This window comes from Clarias gariepinus, chromosome 24 (assembly GCF_024256425.1).
Source record: "Clarias gariepinus isolate MV-2021 ecotype Netherlands chromosome 24, CGAR_prim_01v2, whole genome shotgun sequence".
NCBI lineage: Eukaryota > Metazoa > Chordata > Actinopteri > Siluriformes > Clariidae > Clarias > Clarias gariepinus.
The window spans coordinates 24,642,805-24,655,000 of record NC_071123.1 but is presented as its reverse complement, the minus strand read 5'-3'; the positions used below and the strand labels follow the sequence as shown (position 1 = coordinate 24,655,000).

General features: G+C 43.2%; 2 protein-coding genes across 3 annotated transcripts in view; one reads left to right on the top strand and one right to left on the bottom strand.

Moving 5' to 3' along the window:
• Nucleotides 1–6,760, bottom strand: part of tpcn1 (two pore segment channel 1) — a 17,235-nt gene extending 10,475 nt beyond the window's left edge. Inside the window, exons 1-6 of one of the 2 annotated variants that reach the window (XM_053485697.1) lie at nucleotides 6,269–6,760; nucleotides 1,325–1,449; nucleotides 1,033–1,209; nucleotides 460–573; nucleotides 223–353; nucleotides 1–32 (exon numbers count right to left, since the gene is read on the bottom strand). The exon at nucleotides 1–32 is cut by the window's left edge and continues 92 nt beyond it. In XM_053485697.1, coding sequence (XP_053341672.1) covers nucleotides 1–32; nucleotides 223–353; nucleotides 460–573; nucleotides 1,033–1,209; nucleotides 1,325–1,449; nucleotides 6,269–6,338 — 649 coding nt within the window. In that variant the 5' untranslated portion in view covers nucleotides 6,339–6,760. Of the gene's footprint in view, nucleotides 33–222; nucleotides 354–459; nucleotides 574–1,032; nucleotides 1,210–1,324; nucleotides 1,450–3,741; nucleotides 4,228–6,268 lie in introns of those variants that run through there. The other variant, XM_053485698.1, reaches the window with a different exon arrangement.
• Nucleotides 6,761–9,356: 2,596 nt separating this feature from the next.
• iqcd (IQ motif containing D) lies at nucleotides 9,357–12,169 on the top strand. The gene is made up of 4 exons (XM_053485826.1): nucleotides 9,357–10,193; nucleotides 10,437–10,670; nucleotides 11,150–11,221; nucleotides 11,419–12,169. Exons 1-4 carry the CDS (start codon nucleotides 9,639–9,641, stop codon nucleotides 11,698–11,700), a joined length of 1,143 nt encoding a protein of 380 aa, XP_053341801.1. The 5' UTR covers nucleotides 9,357–9,638; the 3' UTR covers nucleotides 11,701–12,169.
• The last annotated feature ends 27 nt before the right edge of the window (nucleotides 12,170–12,196 follow it).

Genomic DNA, 12,196 nt, shown 5'->3' with positions numbered 1-12,196 from the left:
GTGGGAGCGACTGGAAAATCTGGCGCAGGTTCCTTAAAAAACGAAACAGGGTGCCAATAATTATGAACAGCCCATGACGAGTTTAAACATACTCACGTCTTTTAACATTTTCACGTGATGCAAAAGGCAGCTAGACGCGTGCACAGTGGCATAACAACATCATAACCAGTCACGGCAGTGACGTCATAATTATTCGCGTTTCCTGCGCTCTGATTGGCTTACCTACGCACGGCACCGCAGTACCGGCAGTCGACGAGGAAGATGGGCCTGAGGGCTCGGGTCACGCGCAGGTGAGACGTCTGTCTCACTAACACTACGATCGCCTCGACGAACTGGATCAGCAGCACGCTCGTCTGACGGCATGCGCACACACAAACAGTTTTTAAATTGATCAACCAAACACAAGATAAATAAACAGCCGTTAAACAGCGCTCTGGTTGGAGAGGCATCAACACGCACCTTCACCATGGTCCTCTTGTGCCGTATGAACGTGTGAAAGCCGAGCCAGCGGAGCTTCATGCACAGCTCAAACGCCACCATCACCAACGCCAAGAGCTCCAGAGTCGCATGAACCTGTGTGTGTGTGTGTGTGTGTGTGTGTGTGTGGGATGGGGTAACACATTGGAAGATGAGTAACACCATATAAGGAACTGGAGATGGATGTATACAGATAGATAACTACTTCATTGCGAAACTTAACCGAATTGTTTTCCCCCATTTCTATGTAGTACTTTATATAAGGTACCAACAAACTAACTGCACCTCGGCAAAAACGATTAAAACCCTTGTTAAAAATAATAATAAGAGGGTTAAGTACTAAAATAACTTGAGAAATGCTACATATAATACCCTGGGGAACATAAAAGTACTTCTGAACTAAACTATCTAAGCACCCTGAGTACTTTTGTAGCAATGTGCTTGTAGGACTACTGTGTGTTCCTTTAGGTATGTTTGCACAAAAATAAACAAAACAATTCCTGAGTTAAAGTAATGAACTCTTGATACTTTCAGTACTAAAACACACACACGTACATAAACGTCGAGTCGGAGCGGCGGAACAGCCGGAGCCTCGGACAGTGAGAGCAGCATGAGCAGCATTCCGGTCACGAGCTCCATCAGATAGAACGGGTGATTGTGGACGAACAGGTAGGCACTGAGGGCGCGGGGGTTCCGTGGGTGTGTGTAAAACTTATCATTATTCTCCCCTTCCTAACAGAACACACACACACACACACACACTTCCATTAACACTGGAAAAAGTGAGTCCTCAGACTATACATGTGTGTGTGTGTGTGTGTGTGTGTGTTTGTGTGTGTCAGGGTACCTGTAGATATATAGCTGCTTCCTGATAGTTCATCTCCCAGCTCTGCCTCAAGGAATTGGGGCAGCTGGAGTCCGGGGCTGTGGGGTTGCTCATGTTGCTCAGAGCATCGTAGGTCCCGACTCCATCTGGAACAAGAACACAAAGCGTGACTGAGGGAGAAGTAACACTGAAAACACACACACATTTGGTGGTGCTTCTGATCAAGAGTGAAGAGATGAGCTTCATCGTGTCGCTCAAACATTGTCAGCGTTCTGTCTCCATGTACCCCAACACCATCCTCACCACCCTGTTCTCATTTACCCCAACACCATCCTTACCATGGTCCCCATGTACCCCAACACCATCCTCAGCACGGTCCCCATGTACCCCAACACCATCCTCACCACGGTCCTCATGTACCCCAACACCATCCTCACCACGGTCCCCATGTACCCCAACACCATCCTCACCACGGTCCCCATGTACCCCAACACCATCCTCACCACCCTGTCCCCATGTACCCCAACACCATCCTCACCACGGTCCCCATGTACCCCAACACCATCCTCACCACGGTCCCCATGTACTTCAACACCATCCTCAGCACGGTCCCCATGTACCCCAACACCATCCTCACCACGGTCCTCATGTACCCCAACACCATCCTCACCAAGGTCCCCATGTACCCCAACACCATCCTCACCACGGTCCCCATGTACCCCAACACCATCCTCACCACGGTCCCCATGTACCCCAACACCATCCTCACCACGGTCCTCATGTACTCCAACACCATCCTCACCACCCTGTCCCCATGTACCCCAACACCATCCTCACCACGGTCCCCATGTACCCCAACACCATCCTCACCACGGTCCCCATGTACCCCAACACCATCCTCACCACGGTCCCCATGTACCCCAACACCATCCTCACCACCCTGTCCCCATGTACCCCAACACCATCCTCACCACCCTGTCCCCATGTACCCCAACACCATCCTCACCACCCTGTCCCCATGTACCCTAACACCATCCTCACCACCGTCCCCATGTACCCCAACACCATCCTCACCACGATCCCCATGTACCCCAACACCATCCTCACCACAGTCCCCATGTACCCAGACAATGTTCTCTCCCCATAATATACGGTGACCTGATTTTCATGCGTATATAATTCAGTAGTTAGTTAGTTAGTTAGCCATAAGAGCTGTTCCATTACATTGTGTAAATCATAACGAAATAAAAGATAGAATAAAATGTTGACGCATCAGATTAACATCAGCACATCACAACAGTAAACACGTTGGTCTCCGTCCGTTACCACATACCACATAGTCGAATTAAAGAGGGGAAGTGAGCACCACCACCCAGAAACAGGCTGACTGCTGCTCCCATGGGTGTTAGCACAGTAATCGGCTAAAAAAGCAAAAATGCATTAGCAGTCATGAGAGACTGTGAGAGTTCCTAAAGTGAAGAAGGGAGGGGGATGAGGGGGATCAGAATTTTGGAATCTGTTTCCTTTCTAAAAAATCTGCAAATTTTGGAATTCCCTTATGTTTTATAAAACAACTTATTCTTTACATTCCATATATTAAAATTCCTTTAATTTACCCAAAACTGAAATTCTTCTATAGTTTACAAATTTGGAACCCATTTATGTTTTTTAATATCTGATTTACTTTATGTTTAACAAAACTGAAATTCCTTTATATTTCACAAATCTGTAATTCCCTCACGTTGTACAAATCTTACATTCTGTACATTTCTGAAACCCCTTTACATTGAACACATTTGTGTTCCTTTTTTCTGAATTTGGAATTCCTTAATATTCCCCAAATTTCAAATCTGGTATTCCTCTCCTTTTCATTGAAAAAGAAACAAACAAACAAAAAAGAGAAATTCTTTTATTATGCAAAAAACATTGCACAAATTTTGGAATTGCTTAATTTTCCACAAATCTGAAATTAATTTATGTTTCACTAAATTTAAAATTTATAAAAATCCTATACATAAGTTTGAAACTTTCTTACGTCCCACAAATCTGAAATTCTGTTATATTTAAAAAAATCTGAAGTTCCGTTAAATCCCATAAAATCAGAAAATCTGATATATTTCACAAAACCAGAAATTCCATTACACCAGACAAATCTGAGATTCTGTTACGTCCCACAAATCTGAAATTTCCTTACACCCCATAACCCTGAAATTCCTTTATGATTTTATTAACTTTCCACAAATGTCAACACTTAAATCCATGACTGATTACAGCCGACAGTGTCACACATGGGACCAGAACTCATCCGTGCACCGCTCTCTTCCTGATCACGGTCCTCTGGAAGGAAGTCTGCAATCCTCTGGGAAATATAGCAGGAGGAGACTCTCAGTCTCCCCTAATCATTAACCTGAACACACTACTAACATGAAATAGCAAACCTCTTCCTGGATCTGGAGTCGCTGATGTGGTGGTGAAGTCGTCTCTCAGCTAAAGTTCAGTTCTCATGAGTGGAAGGTTGCGGGGTCGAATCCCAGGACTGAGAGAAATCGGCTTTCGGAATTTCAACCATTAATGGAAATCAGTGTACGATGCATAAAAGCTGCCAAATTACTAAATATAAAAACGTAAAAATAAATAGGGGAAAGCTTCTCGGCTCACTTCCTCTTGTCCTGATCCGTTTCCTCTTTCATTTTGGAAAACGCTGCGAGCTGGACTTTCAATCAAACTCCACCTGAATTCAAAAGTTTCTCCTTTCAGTCCCTCTCCAAAGGGAGCGAGAAGGAATGATGAACCCAAACAATCCACTCTGAAGTTCACCAAGACATGGATGGACCTGATCATCCACACGTTCCTGATGTACCCGAGATCTAAACGCCGTCCACCGAGTCGCGAGTCTCTTAAACAGCGCATCTGAGGAACAGAAAGTTCGAGAACAGGAAATGCTATCCAAAGTCCTACCTGTCCAACTGCAAACACACACACACACACACACACAGAAATCACAGGAGCCTTAAACTGGACACCAACAACGGGGTGTGGAACTGATCATGTGACCAGAGGGGGAACAAGAAACACTACAAGAAAAGCATCCTGTCAGTCTGCATCTCAAAAATTAATGAATTAATTAATTTAATCGAAAACACTGCGTGATGAGATCACATCATGTGTGTATGTGTGTGTGTGTGTGGGGGGGGGTAAAAATATTAACTTTTGTGATTTTAAGAGTCAGCACTAACAAAAAAAACAGGAGCAAGGGTTCCATCAGCAGACAGAAAGAGAGTGTGTGTGTGTGTGTGTGTGTGTGTGTGTGTGTGTGTGTGTGCGTGTGTGCGTGTGTGTGTGTGTGTCTCATCATTCACTCCGCTGACACAGCATGTCAGTTCTATGTGTTCACTTGCTTGCACGTACTAAGACTGTTCCATGATTGACGCTCAGTCACATGACCATCTAAGTCAGCAAACTTTTCCCTTAAAGAGACCTATTTTTCTCTATTTTTATTTGTTTGTTTGTTTGTTTACAGTGTGATGTAGATAACCGTTAAAAAGTAAGCTGCACTTTGGATGCTGATTCTAAAGCGATTTCTGTTTAGACCCACGTGTTCGTGTCTGATTTCTTAGCTTTTGTTGGTTGTCATGGCAACAATGCTACAAAATAAATAAAATAAAATAAAAATTTTAAATCGTAAATAATGCTAGTCCAACCAGCCATTAGCTATCTAGCTAGCTAACGTTTGATATTTCTCTAGCTGAGACAGTAGACAAGCTACACAAATTGTTTCCAAGGTTAACCCAAGAAGACCGGTCCAGCTTTCCTGTGTTGTTTTACACTACAGCGCCCCCAGTGGCAGTGCTGAGACCGCAGCTCGTCCTTGCGTCAGGTTAGGATTTTTTCAAGGGGCACACTCGCGAATGCAACAAACTATGCAAACCATGTTGCTACACTCTCTGCACAAAAGTATTACACTCCACTCTGCTCATAACTATTGGCGCCCCCCGTATTCCATTACTAATAGAAAACGAGGCTCAGCAGCTTGTGTGAGGATGACCGGTGGTTCAGTCTGGGGCAAACAGGAAAAAAAGAGGGCGGTTCTCACACACATACACATACAAAGGATATGAAATCCTGTTAGGTATCATTTAAATGGACAGACACTGTTTTCTCGAAAGTGAAGACATGAAAATATCTTCAAAACGATTTTGAAACACCTCAGAAACTTGTGCCCATGCACTTCACTGATAATTATATCAATCTCCCCCTGTCTCTCTCCCTCCCCCTGTCTCTCTCTCTTCCTCCCCCTGTCTCTCTCTCCCTCCCCCTGTCTCTCTCCCTCCCCCTGTCTCTCTCTCTTCCTCCCCCTGTCTCTCTCCCTCCCCCTGTCTCTCTCTCTTCCTCCCCCTGTCTCTCTCTCTTCCTCCCCCTGTCTCTCTCTTTTCCTCCCCCTGTCTCTCTCTCTCTCTCTCTCCCTGTCTCTCAGTTCAGTTCAGCAATGTTTTATTGGCATGAATACTAAAAATAAATTAAAACAATTAAAGCAATTATGGATGGTAGATTAAACTGTAAATAACGTTATAAAAATATTAAATATGAAGGATAAATGAAAAACAGAGTGGGTGTTGTGTGAGATGATGTCAGTAGTTGAGATGATGTGTTCATGATGTGAGTTGTGTTCATGATGTGAGTTGTGTGAGATTATGTGAGATGATGTCAGTAGTTGAGATGATGTGTTCATGATGTGAGTTGTGTGAGATGATGTGAGATGATGTGAGATGATGTGAGTTGTGTGAGATGATGTGAGATTGTAGTTGTGTGAGATGATGTGAGTTGTGTGAGATGATGTGAGTTGTGTGAGATGATGTGAGATGATGTGAGTTGTGTGAGATGATGTGAGATGATGTGAGATGATGTGAGATGATGTGAGTTGTGTGAGATGATGTGAGATGATGTGAGATGATGTGAGACACTCACTCTCCTCCAGCAGGTCAGCTGTTTCCTCCCAGGTGAAGATCAGAGGCACATCATCATCCCCGTCTGACATCCTGCAGCTCTCTGTACTGTAAATTAACCTGATCACATCTGATCTCTCTCTCTCTCACACACACACACACACACACACACACACACACACACCCTTTAAACTAAACGCCCTGCATCCAGCCTGAACTTGTTATTGATCCTGTCTCAAAGTTACTCCACTAAATCCTTAAGGAACTTGTCTCTAATTTCCTCTTACAGCTGACCACAGATCGGCTCCCACTCTTACACACACACACTCACACACACTCACACACAGCTGTCCAGTTAGTAATAACACACTTCCGCTAGTCTGTGTTTACACTGAGCCGGATAGAGAAACTAACACTACTCGGACATGCTAGCTAACTTATAACAATAACGGCGACACCGCGGTCGTGTCCTGAAACACGCTTTCCTTATGCACAGTGTCCCTATGTAGTGTACATGGAGTGTTGTTTACGGCCCTGTGTACTAGTGCGCTCGGGGAGGGAACACGCCGCCAGATCGGACTCAGCGAATCGACTTTACGACAGCGGATTTACGACAGTGCCGCAAAACAACTACGTCAATGACGTACAGTGAGAGAGAGACCTTCCACAGCATTGGTGTTCTGTTTCTAATACACTACAGCTGCGGATAAAAGTTTAAAAATGTTCCTTTTCACAAAGTCTGCTGCTTCAGTGTTTTTAGATCTTTTTGTCAGATGTTACTAGACTATTCTGAAGTATAATTACAAGCATTTCATAAACAGCTTTTATTGACAATTACATTAAGTTTATGTAAAGAGTCAGTATTTGCAGTGTTGATCTTCTTCTTCACGACCTCTGCAGTTCACCCTGACAGCTGTCAATCAACTTCTGGGCCACATCCTGGCTGAAGGAGCTCATTTTCACATAATCAATGCTTGCCACATTTTCTGTGTTTTTGTTTGTCCACCCGCCTGTTGAGGATTAACCACAAGGTCTGAATGGAATTTCCTGGACATGGACCTGAAATGTCCATGTTTTGTTCCCTGAGAGACTTAGTTATGACTTTTGCCTTATGAGCTTCATCATGCTGAAAAAAGGCATTTTCACCACCAAGCTTAGATCTTGCATGGTTTAGAAAAAGTTGATCTCAGAGAATGTGAGTGAGCCCACTTCCTTGGCTGAGAAGCGACCTCATACAGGAATAGTCTCAGGATGCATTAATGTTGGCATGACACAGGACTGATGGACACGCCCGTCTCTCTGGAATAGCTTCGATATGGACTCATCAGACCACATGATGGACTTTTATCCATTGCTCCACAAACCAATCTTTATCTTTAATCTATTATCTTTGTTCGAGTCTGTTTAACTGTATGAAGTGAAGATATCTCCCAACAAGTGTGTGTGTGTGAGAGAGAGAGAGAGGGGGTGGGGGATATATTAATGAAGATTAATTATTTATAATACACAGATCTGTGGTCAGTGATGCTTAAAAATGGATATGTCAGGTAAAATGAAAGTTATCATTACTTTTATAAAAAGTATTTTTTTTCCACTACTGAAATATGGGAATAATGACACAAAAATGTTATACTCCAAAACTTAGGATATTATTATTATTATTATTATTATTATTATTATTGGTCACAGAAACAATTGAAAACAACAATAAATACACATAATTGTGTGTATCTGTAATATTTCTTTGCCTGTGTGGCCCATTTTTTGGTCAGTCATGTTTGCATAGTTAGTAAAAAATTTTTTTTATTAAATTCCGTTCATTATGTTGCCTATTTTGTTCAGAAAAAAAGATTATGTCACTTTATACTACACAATCCTGAGCCTTGTATATTGTTATTAAAAAAATAAAAAATAAAACAGGATCTAACATCCTAACATCCTTTGAGCTTTATGGGGCATTTATATGAATTATTACAAGATTGTATTGTATATTAATTAGATTAGATTTTTAATGACTTTACTGTCACTGCACATGTTATGGTACAAAGCAACAAAATACAGTTAGTATTTAACCAGAGATGTATTTGTTGCTGTGCAGAATAATTTGCGTATGTAGTTTGCATATGTAAACACTACACAGTGAATGAGTTTATATACAATAAGTGTGAGGAAGGAAGGTATTGATTACCATGAGCAATAATTTGCATCTGTGAACAGTACATAGATAAGAGATCATATGTGTGTATTAAAACCCCTGTTTTAACTCTGTGTGTGTGTGTGTGTGTGTGTGTCTATAAGCATCTATAAGAAACATCACTAACATTTAAAAACTGTCACACAAAATACAGGGGGAACGCAAAACAAACTGTCAGCTTGATTGACAGCTCAAACGACCAATCACGTCACAGTATGAGGAGAAGGCGGGGCTAAAAGACACACTGCGTCCAATCGGGTGCGGTGCGCGCGAGAATAAAGAAGTTGTTTATCTTCATGACGTCTTTCGCTTCTTTTCTTTTAACACGAAAACAACATCCGGAATCTTTAACCATCTTATTTTATCTTTTTAACTGAGAATGTTAGCTACACTAACTCAATATGCACTTCTTCACTTCCTGTACTCCCGGAGTGATGTCATACCAGTCACGTGATTAGAGGCGACCTTTCAAGGCGTGCGAGGACAGTTGCCATGGCAACGAACACAAACCCGAGCGTCACTTTATACTGCGAGTAAACTTTATAAATAAGTGCGAAGAAAAGTCTTAAAAGAAGGTGAGAAAGTGGTGAGTAAAATATTCATTTAAAAAAACATTTAAACATTGTACACTTCATGTTTATTTGATGCTATTTTGTTTGTTTGTTTGTTTGTTTGTTGTATTAGTATTTATTATTGTAAAATATTGTAGTATACTAATCAATGTGTTAATTTGTGTAGGCACATCTCAGTTTATCTTTTAATATCCTTTTACACAAAAGAAAAAATACATAAAAACAGTATTTTTTTTTTCTTTTTAAACACTGTATTTGCAGCGATACCTCGGCGTACGAGTTTAATCCGTTCCAGAGGCAAATTCTTCCAAGGTGAAATTTTGTATTGTAAAACGCATTGTCCCATAGGAAATAATGTAAATGCAGATAATCCGCTCCAGCCACCTGAAAACTTTACCAATATTACTAATTTCCAACACAAAAAAATAAAAAATGTAATAAATAGACATTAAACCTCACTTAATTTATGATTCCTCTTGCTTAAAAACCCAATTGAAAGCGCCTCCCTTTTCCTCTTGCTGTCATCCTTGGTAACATTATTGAGCCTCAGGAGGTTCCTTGGCGCCCCCTGTTGGTCAGACCTCCCAATATCGCTCGGTTCCCCATACAAACTTACTGCGAACAAAATGGCCACCAGAACCAGGAAGAAACTCGTGCCTCCGGAAGTCCAGTGCATCCTCACCGTGCTGGACGAGTGCGTGCATAAGATAGACGTGATATCGGTTCTTCCGTGTGAGCTCATGCACCCCAGGAGCATCCCTGAAGAGCTTGGGGACACAGCGGTCGAGTCGCTTAGGAATCACCTGCGACTAACCCGGGAGCTCTGCTCACTGCAGGACACAGACGCAGCGAAAGACAAGTCGATGGCGAGCGGTGTGCAGGACTCGTTAAGGGACTTTCTGCGCCATCTGAGGCCTCACATAGGGGAAGAGTCAGTGAAGACGGCACTACAAGGGGCCGGGCCAATCGTGGAAGAGGATAGGGAGGCTGTGCAGGCGCTGCAGGCGGGGCTACAGGAGTTCAGAGACGTGCTAATGGAGCGCCTGATGGTCTCGTCCCGAGAGGAGCGGGAACGCAGGAGGCTCGGCGAGGACGTGAGAGAGAGACAGCAGCGTAACGTGAAGCTCCTCAACAGGGTGGAGCAGGAAGTGAGAGCGGCGACTAAACACCGAGACGATGTGGTGAGGACCAGCCGCAAGTCTCTCTGTCTGTCTCTCAGTCTCTCATTCTGTTGTCTTTTTCTTTCTGTCTTGCCTTTCCTCTGTCTCTGTCTCTCTGTCTTTTTCATTCTGTCTCTTTCTGTTTCGTTCCCTCTCTCTATAAATGTCTTACTCTCTGTCTGTCTCTCTCTATCTGTCTTTCTGATTGTGTCTCTGTCTGTCTCTCTCTATCTGTCTTTCTGATTGTGTTTCTGTCTCTCCTAGATCGGTAAGAAGGAGGAAGCAATCCGGCGTATAAAAGTTTCCCTCCATCAGATGGAGAGAGAGTGGGAGGAGTTTGTGCAGTCGATGCAGAAGAAGGCGGAGCAGCAGCACCAATCAGATCTGAGGAACTCTGAGGTGAAGCAGCTTCGCCTCCGGGAGGAAGCCAATCAGCTGCGAGCTCAGCTCGAAAACCTGGTAGCGCAGAACAGGGAGAGAAAGACGACCCTGAGAACGGTGTGTGTGTGAGAGAGATGTTTTATCACAGAATGTGTTTTTAATGGTCAGTTGCTTATTATTAAGCTTCTTTTTAATACGGTAAAAAAAAAGATGAAATCGTCCCCGTGTCAGGAGCGACGCTGTAGCAGGTGTAAAGCCGTCGCTCCGTCACCGTCGTCATTTCAAGTTAACACGATAAAAAGGTTTCAGAAACATTTCAGCTTTACTTCTGACTGTGTAAAAGCACCGACATTGGAGACTCCTTACACACGCCCTGTAAGTAGCAAAGCCCACAAGTCACTCGTGGGGAACTATTTACTACCCACACACACTTTACACGTGACTCTGGGTAATGCTTCACAGAGACGCGTGAAAGGAGTCTCCAGTGTCAGGATTCTGACCAATCAGAATCCGGAACTCAGTAACACTGCGAGTGTCTTTGTTTGTGTTTGTCGTTATTATTTAGTTGTTGTTTTTGTGTTTGTTTCGCTCTGTAGAGGAACAGCAAGCTGGAGACCGAGATCGAAAACTGGATTCAGAAGTACGACACGGAGATGGGAGGGAAACAGGTTGGGATCTGTGTTCTTTCTGTTTATAAACCACACCCTATCCCATCCCATCCCATTTTACCCCACCCCATCCCAATCCCACCTAAAGAGTGCTCTGCAAACAAGATTCAGCATTAATTAACTGTTAGCATCAAAACAAAACAAAAAAAGTATCAGTTTAACTCGTTCCTCCTCCGCTGTCCTGTGATGTTGCGCAGGAGAAGCTGGAGCGTCTGACGCGGGCGTACGAGGAGGAGCGGGCGGAGCTGCAGCAGCTGCAGGAGCACTTCAGCGTGCTGGAGCTCGAGTACTCGCAGATCGTAGAGGAGCAACGGAGAGAGTGCGAGCGACGGGAGGAGGAGGAACGAGACAGGGAGACCAAGAGCCGAGCGGCCGTCGTCATCCAGGCGTTCTGGAGAGGATGGAGAGTCCGCAACGCCATGAAGAAGAAAAGCAAGGGCAAGAAGGGCAAGAAGGGCAAAAGCAAGAAGGGGAAGTGAAGAAGACGACGTTTATTACACCGCTTGAGCTCTGCGGTCTGATTGGCCCGAAGGGATTCTTTAGGTCACATGACAAGCTGTGTCAATTATTAATAATTATCAATTATGAAAGAGTGTGAAGAGCTAAACACAGTGTGTGTCTCTACATTTACAGCTTGATTACAGTATGAAGTGTGTGACGTTGTGTGTAATCAGAAGAAAACTGATTAAGAAAAAAAAACATAGGCTGATGGGATTAGTCACATGATCAGCAGCAAGGATGCACAGTGATGATGTCACAACTATAACCAACAATCATATAGTTTAAAGTAGAAACCAGACTGAGTGAATAATGAGCATTTTTATTTGAAAAAATAATCTTTTAAATGTAATACATAATGTTTATGATGATGTAGAATTCACAGTATGATATAGACGTTCCTTTATTGATTTGTCAAATAAACAATTATGTACAACATCTCGAGAAAAACTAGGGCGCCTAGACTTTTGTAGTTGA